This window comes from Patella vulgata, chromosome 8, assembly GCF_932274485.2.
Source record: "Patella vulgata chromosome 8, xgPatVulg1.2, whole genome shotgun sequence".
In the NCBI taxonomy this organism is placed as follows: domain Eukaryota; kingdom Metazoa; phylum Mollusca; class Gastropoda; family Patellidae; genus Patella; species Patella vulgata.
In genome coordinates, this window is record NC_065886.2 from 37885867 (window position 1) to 37899204 (window position 13338).

At 35.1% G+C, this 13338-nt stretch overlaps 2 protein-coding genes across 2 annotated transcripts in view; one reads left to right on the forward strand and one right to left on the reverse strand.

The window, feature by feature from the left end:
• The window catches only part of LOC126829267 (uncharacterized), a 32897-nt gene extending 27651 nt beyond the window's left edge, over nucleotides 1-5246 (reverse strand). Inside the window, exon 1 of the mRNA XM_050559035.2 lies at nucleotides 4632-5246. Within this exon, the coding sequence (XP_050414992.2) occupies nucleotides 4632-4647 (16 nt within the window). The 5' untranslated portion in view covers nucleotides 4648-5246. The remainder of the gene's footprint in view (nucleotides 1-4631) is intronic.
• A 1737-nt stretch (nucleotides 5247-6983) lies between these two features.
• LOC126829275 (alpha-1,3-mannosyl-glycoprotein 4-beta-N-acetylglucosaminyltransferase A) overlaps nucleotides 6984-13338 on the forward strand; it is a 55257-nt gene continuing 48902 nt past the window's right edge. Inside the window, exon 1 of the mRNA XM_050559054.2 lies at nucleotides 6984-7103. The gene's annotated coding sequence lies outside the window, so the exon portion shown is untranslated. The remainder of the gene's footprint in view (nucleotides 7104-13338) is intronic.

The window sequence follows — 13338 nt, forward strand, 5'->3', positions numbered from 1 at the left end:
CTGGGAAAGTGGGTTTGACTTAAATTTTAAAGCTATTTCCAACGTTCTGCGACAATGCGAAATGTCCGAAATCACCGAAGTTGTCGTTTTTTGATATTTTGCCATAATGTTATCAATAATTGTCGGATTCTAATATTTGATACATTTTGACATAGCCAGAGACAAGGCACATAGCTACAGTTCTTTACATTTTTTTTATATTCGACGAATCTTTGGAGATATTAGGCGCCAAATTTTGAAAATTTAAAATTTTAAGAAAAACTTTTTTATTAATGAATATTTTTATGTGGTATTTTACCTAGGGTTAAAGAGTCATCTGATTGACCAAAAATGGCAACATTTTTTGTCACCGTATTTTTCCTTGGCCCCCATTGGCTAATTCAGTTTTTCAGTCCTGGATTAATTATTTATTGTTCGATTTGTATAAAACAAAGTTCATATGCTCCGTGGTCCAAATGCTCCGTGGTCCAAAATGTCATTTTTTTTGTTACCGGTACATTTTCCTTTCGATAACGGAAGTGACGTAAATTTAGCAAAAACTGCAATTTTGACAGTTCGGTACCACTTTTTGAAAGCAAATATTATTTTTTTCAAATCTGGTATGACTGAAAGGGTTTGCCCTGTTAAGGCGCAGAAATCATCGCGCTCAGTTTTTTTAATTTTTATTTCGTTTTCGGATCATTTCGATTTTAAGGCGAAAAAAGGTGAAAAAAGGAGCTATTCACAACCCATTCAGGCTATTCATATTTCAATATATTTTTTCGAAACTTTTATAAACTAGTAGCAATAATCCATACGAAGAGAATGTATGTGAAAGTTAGCTTGTAATATGAGCAGTTGCCGAGAAATGGGCAATTTTGCATGAGTCACCCTTTACGCTAGTTTGCCTGTAAAAGAGTCAATTATTAATCGATTTTCATAAAAGTGACACCATTTGATGCGTAATGTCAATTTTAACAAGGTCAAACCAATTTAACATTTCCAATGTCACCGGAAATGACGTAATTTGGGCAAAAATTGTATTTATAGCCTTCAAAACCAGTATTTTATTTAAATGAGTCGTATTTGTTATTTGTTTAAAATTTTGATATTTGATTCCAATCAACTAATAGAATGAACCCATACGATCATATAGATATCACAAAATGGTTTCTAACCTTTTCAGTTGCCGAGAAACAGACGATTTTCAACAGGTAACTTTTCAATGTTTTTGGTCCATAAAAGTGTCAATTATTATTCGATTTTCATAAAACTTTCAGTATGTGATACCTAATACCATTTACGATTTCATACAAGTAATTTAAGATTTTCATTATCACCGGAAGTAACGTCATTTGGGCAAAAACTGTATTTTTAGCCTTCAAAACAGATATTTTATTCAAATGAGTCTGATTTTTAATATTCTTAAAATTATGATATTTGATTCCAATCAACAAATAGATTGAAACCATACGATCATACAGATACCAAAAAATGGTTTCTAACTAGTACGGTTGCAGACAAAAAGACGATTTTCTACAAGTCACTTTTCAAGGTTTTTGGTCTATAAAAGTGGCATTTATTATTCGATTTACATAAAATTTTCACCATGTGATGCCTTATGCCATTTCTGATTTCATAAATCTAATTGAACATTTTCAATATCACCAGAATTACTGTACACTTACTAACAAATGTATAAAATGAATTGATATTGCTGGATTTGGTTGATTCGGCGTCCATTGTATTTGATCTGTGCAATGCTTATGTGGAAACCTGCTTAATGGTTTCATTGGTACCGGAAGTGACATATGTTTAGGGTAACGTGGCACCGGTGAAACCCGTCATTACTGCATCGCAGTTCTAGTATTACATTATGATCGTTAGTAATAAATAAAATTGAATAAAATGATGTTTAACGTCTAGCTTTTCTGCTCCAGAGAGAGACAGGGACAAGGGAGGCAGATTAAGGGAGTGACAGGGAGGGTTTAGCACAATCTCTAGCTACGCCACTAACAAGACGTTAGAGAGAGGGGGAGGGGGGTAACGTCCCCTCGACACAAACTAGGTCATTTTGGGACTAACATATGGTTCAATTTTATTTCAATAATTCGCTTAGGGTCTTTATGGTCTTTAGAAGTGGGAGAAACCATAGGACCCGGTGAAAACCCACGTGGTTGGTCAGACGACCCTACTTCTTGTCACGTACAACTGAGGAATCGAAACCACGCCAATTGAATTCCAACTGTCAAGGGTTATTCCAAGATGTTCCCGGGGACCTCCGCATTTTGCACTGTCTAGACGCTTTTCCTTACCAAGCAGGTATTAAATACACCAAAATATAAAAGTTTTTGAAAAAAGAGCTACATTATTTGTCGATTGCAAGCACTTAGAGAGAGAGAAATGTGCTATGTAACAGATGGAACACAATGGATATTACTAAAACTACATAGTAAGAAGCTGGCTCGCTAGTCTGTAGGTCGCGTGTTTGCTCCCGGTGTTGGTCGAGAACGTTCATCTGGATTTTCCGGTGTGGTTTCCTCTTGTCAGTGGTACGGGATTGAGGGCCTGACAGGAATAGCTGTCTAGTCTTTCGGGTGGTACGAAAAACCAAGGTCCCGTATAATCATTGGAGTGCACGTAAAAGATTCCTTGGCAGTTGGAATTCGATATAAGAGTATCCCTTATACTGCCGCTGTCCGAGCAAGATTTTCCTCATAGCACACTGTATGGCGTCATTATCCCAGTCCAAGCAGAAGAGTAGGATGCTAAACCCCAATTCAATTTATATGTATATATCTTTCTATTTCATGCTCTAACTTGAGTCTAGTGATACCTGTTGTTGATCGTTAGCCAGATTTATTCAAATTAAAAGTACATGTACGCTATAAAAACTCCTAGAAACAGCACTACAGTACATCCATAGACACTGTTTATTTTTGGGACACAGAAAAAGAGGATGGAACCAATTCGATATTTCAAAGAAAGTATGTATTCGTCGAGAGACAATTCTAAGATTTCCTTATTCCCACAACCCACTACAATATCTCCTATCTCCTTTTATCATTACGCTTGCCTACATACAGCTTCGGATCCAGGTGGAGTCCATAGCCCCCCCCCCCCCCGCCCGCCCGCCCTAAATAATTGTATGAAAAATTCGCTTATCAATCTATTAGCTTTTTCTTGGTTTGGGTGGCTGATGACATTGACGATATTTTCGGATCAAGATATGCGCTACAGATGACCATTGACACCCGATTATTCAAAATGTTCTCGGAGGATCCCCGAGCCCCTCATCCTGCACACGTCAGTGCCTACATAATGGCGGCACCATAATTCCCGATTCTATATCAGACAATGGAGGTAATATTGTTATCATTATCGATTAAAGAACAAAGACTTTCCACTTGAACCTACAAAGGTGCTTTTTTACCCATGCGTAACGAAACATGATAGGTAAGTAATAAAATATTTACAAGGCTATATATGAAATGGATTGATAACGCCCGGGGACTGTTTGACAGTTTTACAAGCCGATTTATAAGGTCAATACGTTAGATACTCAAAAATGTTAAAATATACCGTCAAGACATCTGATAAGATTATATAAAGGCAGTTAGTTTCGCGTCACTTGTAATAACTTGTCAGGGTTGTAACAGTTGAGAGAGAGAGAGAGAGAGGGAGAGAGAGGGAGAGAGAGGGGGGGGGGGGGTAACTAAGTTCCTTTCGGGACTAGCATATCATTCAGTATTATTTCACGGAAGTAGCCAGACGACCCGGAGGAAACCCACGAGGTTGACCGGCGGTCCCACTTCTTGTCACATACAAGCTTCGGATTGAAACCAATGACAGACCTTGTGGTCTAAAGTGGACACACATTATCTATTATAGCAAATACTGCCAGCTCTTTATTTAAATCTGCGTCTTAAGTAAAATGGATCACGGTATTTTCCCTTTATTTTCTTTTATAATTAATATAAAGCAAATCGATCACAAATTATATTTACAATTAACAAATTAAACGATGTTGATCAAATAGAAATAATTCCTTTTAGTTCAGCATCAGTAAATCTGGTTTCATTGATCGATCTGTGACGATTAATCAATATATCGTCTATATAGAAACAAATATATTGATTAACTGGACAGTATATACATATCGATCTGATATATACCGTATCAATACTGAATCATTTGTTCCAGTCAATCAAAACACAGCTTGAATAAATGAAAAAACACTTTCGTTTTCTTTTCTATACGGAAGAGGGTAAACCTCTTACATTAATTTGATCAATCCTATATACAGTGTATATACATTTGTGTCAATCTGTATTAAACAGGAGCTTGGATAAGTTAATATGCCTTTCGTTTCGGCCCTAACATAACGTTCAAACGTGAACACCAAGAAGGTTATTGCCATGGGGCTATTATGGAACCATTCACCGTTTGTTTCTGACAGCTATATCTAACCCTAACCCTTGATCGCTACTCGTGTAATACAGTTTAAAATCAGTAGAGATCAATTTCTTTATAGCAGAACATTGCGGTCCAAAGATATGCAGCCTTCACAACCTCTACCAAATATTGTGTCCGTAACCCTTGATTTATTATTGCAGCATTTTCATTATAATCTATAATCAATAGATGCTTACCTTGTACGTCAGCCATTTTTGCACTCGAGATTTCCTGGTAACTCCGCTATCCCGAAATATTGGACACTACGATTTTAAAACAACAACTGCTAGGTAGATGATTATTTCAAATGTAATAACTCGTTTAACAGGTGTAATTGATAAGTCAGGCACTTGACTGTGTTGATATCGCTTCTCGTTTTCTACCAATCACCATGTGCCTTTATTTATATCCAGACGCAACTAAAATCTCAGCCCACCTACGCGCTATTTCAAATATAGTATTTTATATACAAATGTACATCTACACAAGGTAGTTCTAACTGTAAAATTAAAAATACAGTCAAATATTAGGGACTGGGATAACAGCGTGCTTCCACAAGACTATACTCGGCGCTATTTCAAATCCTATCGCTTTATAATATAGTATGGTGTATACGTCTGCACAATCTAGTTCCAATTTAAAAAAACAACAAAACAGTAACTGGAATAACAGTGTGTTTAGAAATACATTTTTTTCTAGAGACACAAAATAACCATTCTTCCTGCAAAAGTTTCAGAACAATAATGAAACTACTAAACGCCTCACCGCTTATCTCTCAAAAACGAATGGCCAAAACACATAAATTATTAACGGTTCGGAGATGTTTTGTTACTATCCTTAAACACATGTTACTCTAGGCAATATCGATCCATTTTATTAAATTTAATATTCATGAGATAGTTAGCCATTCAACCAATCCCAGTCCGCGTTGTATTGCACAGGCAGGCATATTGGATATGGCCGAATGGGAACGAAGATCGGTTTTTTAAAGATGCCCCCTCAGATATGTGTTCAATTGATATTGTAGGTGAAATGGTTTATCTTTGTCTTTCCCAAATATCTGAAACTCTGTGATTACTCTCCGAAGAACTACGAACTGTATCATTGACAAGAAGTCTGAAACATGCAATAGGAAATTAGCCAGACAGTCCATCATGGGGCTAGTCAGAAAGGGAGGACAAGACGGACATCCTACAGTCGTACCAATTGGGATCTATTAGCTGGGGTAACCTATTCTGAAGTGGTGACAGACGTTTGCTGACTGACCCACATTATCTCCAATCTCCGATCCCGAGAGGGTTTCATATCCTGAATTACCACTTAGGATCATGCACAGTAGGGTTTCGAAATAAACTTGTCACCGAGAAGAAAACCTTAATTTTCTTTTCCCGCATGTATCATGTCAAGAATGCCAATTTCACAGATAAATTGGAACAAACTTGGAACAAATTCAACTTTAGATCTTATGCCAAACTATCATGAGAAAAATTCTACAGCTTAAAATGATTTTCCCGTACTAATCATGGCGCTCGATAGAATCCGAGAAAATTGTATAGGAACATATACTTTTTCGTTAGGCCCGCCTTGATCCCTTTTCAATTTCTAAATGTTGTTTACTGTTAGGCCTATATACTTATAAAAGAGATTAATAAATTATCAGTCTTATGTTATCAGTATTTCGCCAGATGTCTAGATCCCGGCCTTTTGTTATTGATAAAGTCTAATGGTTACCAATAGTCACAGGTGTCAGAACTAATAAGAAAATAGTATATTGTGTGACCATATTGAATCTCTGATGAAACAATCAAATGTTTCCCATTCAAAGTAGTTAGTGAGACAACTGCTTCATACGGATTGAATGTGCCTGTAGGTAAAATATTTTGTCCTCATTTTTTTTTTAAAATAATGAATTATTTGATTAAAGCGATTAACAACCCCATTTCGAAGTCACGTTTTTGGGAGGTTTTTTTTTGGGGGGGGGGGGGGTGACATTCTGATTTGAAAAGCCTGACGTAAAGCTTTTGTGACTTGGATTTAAAAATATTTTTGAGCCCTCTGGACAAGTAAAATAGGATTTAATGGATAATTTACACAACAGATACGACACTAACACATCTAGTACTTAGAATAAGGCTATTTTTTATTTTCTGGAGCTGTCAAGCCAGCAAGAGTGTTATTGTCCCTTGAAGGGAGTAGCATTAATATCGAGATGGTCAACAAGGAATGACTTGAATAGAACATTGAAGTCTTGAACATAGAGGATTACTAGTCGAAGCCCATCTTTAAGAATAATGGAGTTGTCTACCTTCAATCAGAAATCCAATAATTTTATATTCTAGATTTTAGAAGGCAAAAATATATATGTTCATTTATAATTATTTATGTTCTGGACTAGAACTAGAAATATACATACCTTGCCTTCTCTTGTCTATGTTTTAAGAAAGAGACAACTCTTGGTCTAGACAACTCTCATTTTATTTACTTTCGTTTCGTTAGTCTTTTCATTAATTTTGACCCAACCGACGGTCAAGACGACATCTAGTGTCGGAAAAAAGAGGAAAGTATTTTTATTGGAGGAGAACTAGGATATTGTTTTTAGAGATTTAATTTCTTAAAAAGACTGTGGCCAACAAACAGTATGAAATCATCTAGACTAGGGTTATTTTAAGGTGGGTATGAAAATCTTTCTCTGTTTATGTTTACTATACAAGTCTAGAAATGGCATCAGTGTGAAAAATAGTATTTCTTGGAAAAAAAAAAAATTCCAACCTTCTTTTCGCTTTATTTAAAAGGGTTATTTCCCCTTAGTGCAGACGACGCTAATTTTAATAGTTGACAAGTTCATCAAATAAGTTGACAAGTTTAAAGGAGCTAAATCGCTAACATTTGGGACCCAGAAATTCACAAAAGTGGGTCGCAACGCATATAATACTGTAATATGAATGTATATAAACTGATTTACATTTAATGGTTTCCGTTTTTACTCCAATTTCAAATCAGTTATGTTCGGCGAAATAAGTCAGCAATCTCAATCGAGTGCAAATTTCTAGCGTCTAGTTATTCTAGTCTACATAACTCCATTTGATTTGGTGCAATGTGTCTAGCCTCGTCCCTCGAGTCTCTCAATACAACTGGGGCTGAAGCGCATTATGGTACACGATTCGTGTACCAATGTTAAAAAAATTATTTTATCTTAAATATCGGATATCAGAAGCTCATCTTTTCCCAGTAAGTTTACATCATCAATGTTGATTTAAATTGGCCAATAATTCGTGTTTTCGATGTCGAAGATTTTGGAGGATTTTGAGTTACGGACTTAGGTCCTTTAAGATTGTGGAATGATATATGGAGCACAAGACCCTGATCTCAATTTTATCTCTTGACTCAGTCTTACGTAATATTGTCACTTCAAGACCTTTTCCTAGTACCCGTAGCCGTACCAGGATTCACTGTTTGTCCATACAGTAGGCTATACAGTTTCCCACAGTATGAGTATGGAAGTCTAATAATAATAACTCTACTAGGATTATTTTAAGCACAAGATAAGAGACCCCAAAATAGGAAGTGGATATTCAACTTATTGGATTTGGTGTCTGACCGGTGCAGACTAAGGAGTAAGATCTGTCTTGAATTGGATTTTTTTCTGAACGCTTAGTGTTTTGATGTAAGTGAGAACTGGTAGCACTTATTCTACTCTAATAAAACGGGGTAGTGAGTGTTGAAATGCATTATGTGACTGAACATTTCCACTGGTAGTGGTAAGATTCTAAATCATTAGCATTTGGGAACCGTTTTAAAAGCAGAACGAAAGGGTTTTGTGGTAGGACTGAGCTTTTCCACTGGCACTGGTAAGATTATAAATCATTTTGGGAACTGTTTCTAAAGCTAAAGCCAAACAAAATGGTTTTGTAAATTTTTCTGGTTGACAATGAAGGTAGGTGTTGGACAAAGCTAGCTTCAAAATTGTATGCAGAAATGCTAAATGCGTTATTTCTTCTTGACTACTTATATTAATTGCGAATATGATTTGGTTTTGGAACAAGTTTTTTCAGTGAAAGTATGAGTCGTTTGACAATGAAGCTATTGTAAAGCAGGGTTGACTTACATGTATTTAATGGAAACAGTACTTGATGTAGAGGACATGGTTATTGTAAAGAATTTCTTTAAACACTCATGTTAACCGAGCTGCCTTTGTTGCTTATAATGTCAATACACTTACAGTGTACATGTATGTAGGATCTAGGACATGTAATGATGTAAGGTATATTATGGCAGTATTAATTAGACTGTGTATCAGATAACATTGTGTTGTACATTTACAATGCAAACTTTGTGACCTATGCACATGTATTGACGGTACATTTGTAATATTGAAGGGGAATAACCCGGAATATTTTGTTAAAAATTTTGTAACTAATTTTGGATTTATTTCAAGCATACCTGGATATCATGACTTAGAAATGTAAAAAAATGAAGATACACATGTATACATTGTAAATCATATAAAATTATATTATGTTACGGTTTATGAGATTTCAAGGAAAAAGAGATTTTAATTTCATTGTAACCTGTATTTAACATGCATTATGCAAGAGCTAAATTTGCTTATTGTTGTAGGTCTTTCTTTTGACCTTAAATGTTATATAAACTATTAGACATTTCTTAACATGATAAAATCATAATCAACTCTCGATGCTATTGGATGCATCCAATTTTAAGTTGATTAGAACGGTTCGGCCAATTAATGATTTGATTTAAAAATGGTGAAACAAGGCTAAGCCAGGAACAACCAGTATGATAGTTACAATTAGTGCACACTTGTCAAACCTTCAAAGGCTAATATCTTCGCTCAGAATAAAATAATTTGAATAAAATTTTCAATATACATTGTTCATTGTCCCTTTTTGAACTATTAATATTACAGTAAGGACGTCTGGCAGCTCTTTATCTAAATCTTACAATGCTTCTTTAATATGTAGTTTTAGAACCCCACTTTTTAAAATTATAATAACTTGTTAATCTATAGAGATTTGGAATGATTTCTAATAATTACTCCTAGAGTAGTGATTCTCAACCAGTGTGCCGCGAAATTTTGAACACCAAGAAAATGTGAAAAAACATGTGATCCCAATTGAATATTCACTGGTGCCTACAGATAAGTTCATAGCTGTGTTTTTCTTTATTTAGTTTGATTCATTCTATGTGTCTATGACTATATAGTCTCTGTGTACGGTTGTATTCCGTCTGACTTAAAATGTTTTTATTTTGCGAAATTCAGATATTTTTCATATATATTTAGCCAGGTGTGCCGCTATTTTGTCATGTGTTCTGCTATTTTTTCATTTGTTCCAAGGTGTGCCGCTGGCAAAAGAAAAGGTTGTGAACCACTGTCCTAGTGTAACATGTACCACCACTGATTTAAAGATATTTGGAATAATTTTCAATAATTACTGCTAGAGTCGCCACAAATGATTTAAAATGCTTTTGTTTGAAAAAGTGCAAAAGTCATCATTGGGTAGGCTATTTAGTCCCTCAGCAGATAACCATTTATTGTTTCAAGTCAAAAGATATGTGTACTGTACATGTATACATGTACTATACATACACAAAACAAACTGAACCAACAATTCTAATATAGGGCATGCTGTTAAATCCTTATATTAAAGAATATACATTGCCACAAAAATATTTGTCTGGTACATGTAGTTACTTCCAAAAATGTATGACATATTTGGTATACATGTACATGTATATAATGGAAAGTAGATGGAGCCTCAGGGATAGAACTTTATTTGAAAACACAAAAGCAAAATTTTGCTTGTTGATTTCAAATGTACAAGCAAAACTAGGATTCTAAAGAAATTCAAGGGGCAATTTTATCTTTAATGAAAATACTTTTATTATCTTTGGATTACATGTACAAGTTATGTTATACATTGGAGTGTACACATATTCCTTACAATTTCATTAAAAAGCTAATGGCTTATAAAACACAAGAATGAACACACAAAACTGCCCTCAACACTAGAGCTGGGCGATATCCCTGAAAACATTGCAATATTTTATAAAATGACAATACTTTCAGTTTATCAGGGGTTTTTTAAATGTAAATAAATATGCATAAAAAGTTGGAAATACCCCTGGAGTATTCACTTGACACTTTCTAGTCAATATTATTATTTCTAGTCAATATTATTTTTAGCATACAGTACTGAATTTGCAAACAAAATTTACAAACTTGCAAAAGTTGTTGTTTATTACAGTTTTAATTTTCAAAATATTAATTATAATATTTTATTTAAATTAAAAATATTTACATACTAGCAGGATTCCCGGCTTTGCCCGGGGGTCATAACTCCGAAACTGGAAGTGGTAGACTAACGCCACCTGGCCTATGTTACTCCCCGGTCCGAGCTACCCCTATACCCCAAATTTCAGACTCGGGGCAGACCTAGTGTAGCCGCCAACCCCGAACAGACCGGTTTTCTCGGGGGTCATAACTCCGAAACGGGAAGTGGTAGACTAACGCCACCTGGCCTATGTTACTGCCCGGTCCGAGCTACCCCTATACCCCAAATTTCAGACTCGGGCAGACCTAGTGTAGCTGCCAACCCCGAACAGACAGACAAACGACAGTCACAAATATATATATAGATATAATCTTTAAATGGCATTTAGTGATTGGGGTACACAATAACAGAACACAATTTTTATGGGAAACAATCACTGGTTTTATTCTAATAGCACGACGTTTCGACAAGTATTCTCTTATCGTTATCAAGCACAATATATAGATAGATGGCGGAGGCACAAAAAAACATAAAAAAAAGTTTGTGTTCTTTCGTCCGTGCATATTTATTTTTATAGCTACCCTTGAAAACTTGCTTTTTCTCACTCAAGTGTATACCTTCTTGAAGTTGCATTATATAATACAAGGATAGTAAATTAAACATAAGTACTATGTCAAAAAGTGCCCATTGATGTCAAATACTGAAATAGCAATTTTTCGGATCAAGGACCGCACGTCCGCTGAATGATAATCACTAATCAGTCTACCGGAACTCTCAAAATATATAGTTGGCAATGTTGGCATTATTTATATTTCTGCATTATTAAAATCTATTTCAATCTGAAAATCAATGATTCCTTTAGAAAATCAAAGTATCGGTATAAACAATTTGTCAAGATGTATTATCAGTATAGAAATTGAACAGAAACAGGGATAATGCTAACGGGTGGAAAAGTGAGCGAGAAGTCACGCGACGTAAACAAAGCTCCTTATCGGCATTTGCAACTTGTGGAATGAATACATGTACTCGGGAGTTTATAACAGTATTTATTCATCATTAAGCAATAAAATATCATAAAAAACATCAAAAGGAAAACATTTTTTCAATATTTTTGTTAAATATCATCCAGAAAAATCAAAACGGTACACGTGTCAGTGTTTTTTTACTATTAAAACTGTTTGTGTCGCGTGAAAGCCATTCACGAATAACATACATCTTTCACCGATGTCAGAATTTGTTTGATGGAATATAACGACAATAATGAAAGTACAGATGGTCAAACACCAAAAAAGGTCAATTATGATATGTGTGTATATTGTTTTATTTATTGAATAATCATATTCAGTAACAATAAGCGAAAAAATGTTACACACATTTTTTTTCGTTTGACATAATCAAAACGGTACATGTTTTTTTTCTATTAAAACTGTTTTGTGTCGCGTGAAAGCTATTCGCCAATAACGTACATTTTTCACCGATGTTGGAATTTGTTTGATGGAATATAACGACAATAATGAAAGGACAGATGGTCGAACACAAAAGAAGGTCAATTATGATATGTGTGTATATTGTTTTTTTATTGAATAATCATATTCAGTAACAATAAGCGAAAAAATGTTACACACATTTTTTTTCGTTTGACATATTTTGTAACACGCAGTCTACAAAATCAACACGCATTTTGCGTGTTTGCGTCCGTCAAATTCGATCCCTGTGGAGCCTGTCAATATGATTAGAAAATAATAGATTTCCTGAAAAACACCCACCAGGCACCTGCATGACAAAAAAATTTATAATTATGGTATCCCTGTATCCCTATTAATAAGAAAACAGGAATACAAAGTGTTTAGAAAATAAGTTGATAAAATAGGACAAAAGTTTAGATAAGATAGGAATTGAGCAGGTACAAATATATATATTTAAGACCTCCCCAGATACATGTAAGGCATACTGATGGTGGCATGAAATCGATACAATGGAATGTTATTTTATCCAACCAAACAACACACGGTAAATACCTTATAATGGGCCATTTATTGACAATCGTCTTTGAACAGTGGTAAACAAGTAAACAGCTGACATTAACTCTTATATCTCTCAGATGTAATATTGAAGTTTTTGGAGTAAAATGTGTATTTGAATGTGTGAGTTCCATTTCAGTTAGCCAATTGCCTTACTGGAACCCAATTCTGTGATTATAGCAAATTTTCTGTGATTGCCTAAAATCACTAGCCCTACATGTAAAATAAACGGCATATTCTATCAGTGTTACTGTTTATGTAGAAATGCTGGCTTTTAAACTGATTTTGAAATTTCACAAGCTGTCTTAACCATTCCTTTCCCCTTCCTTTCGACTGGTTGACAAGTGGTCTTAATCATTCCTTCTCCCTACCTTTCCGCTGGTTAACAAGCTTTCTTGGTTATTCTTTCTTCTTTCCAGGCAATCTTAATCATTCCTTTCCCTTGCCTAGCTACTGGTTGGCAAGCGGTCTTAATAATTCCTTTCCCTTTCCTAGATACGGGGGGTTGGATGGCTGAATGGTTAGCGTGCGCGCGCTGTATCATAAAGTCGCCTGTCCAACCTCATGGGTTTTCTCCGGGTCCTCCGGTTTCC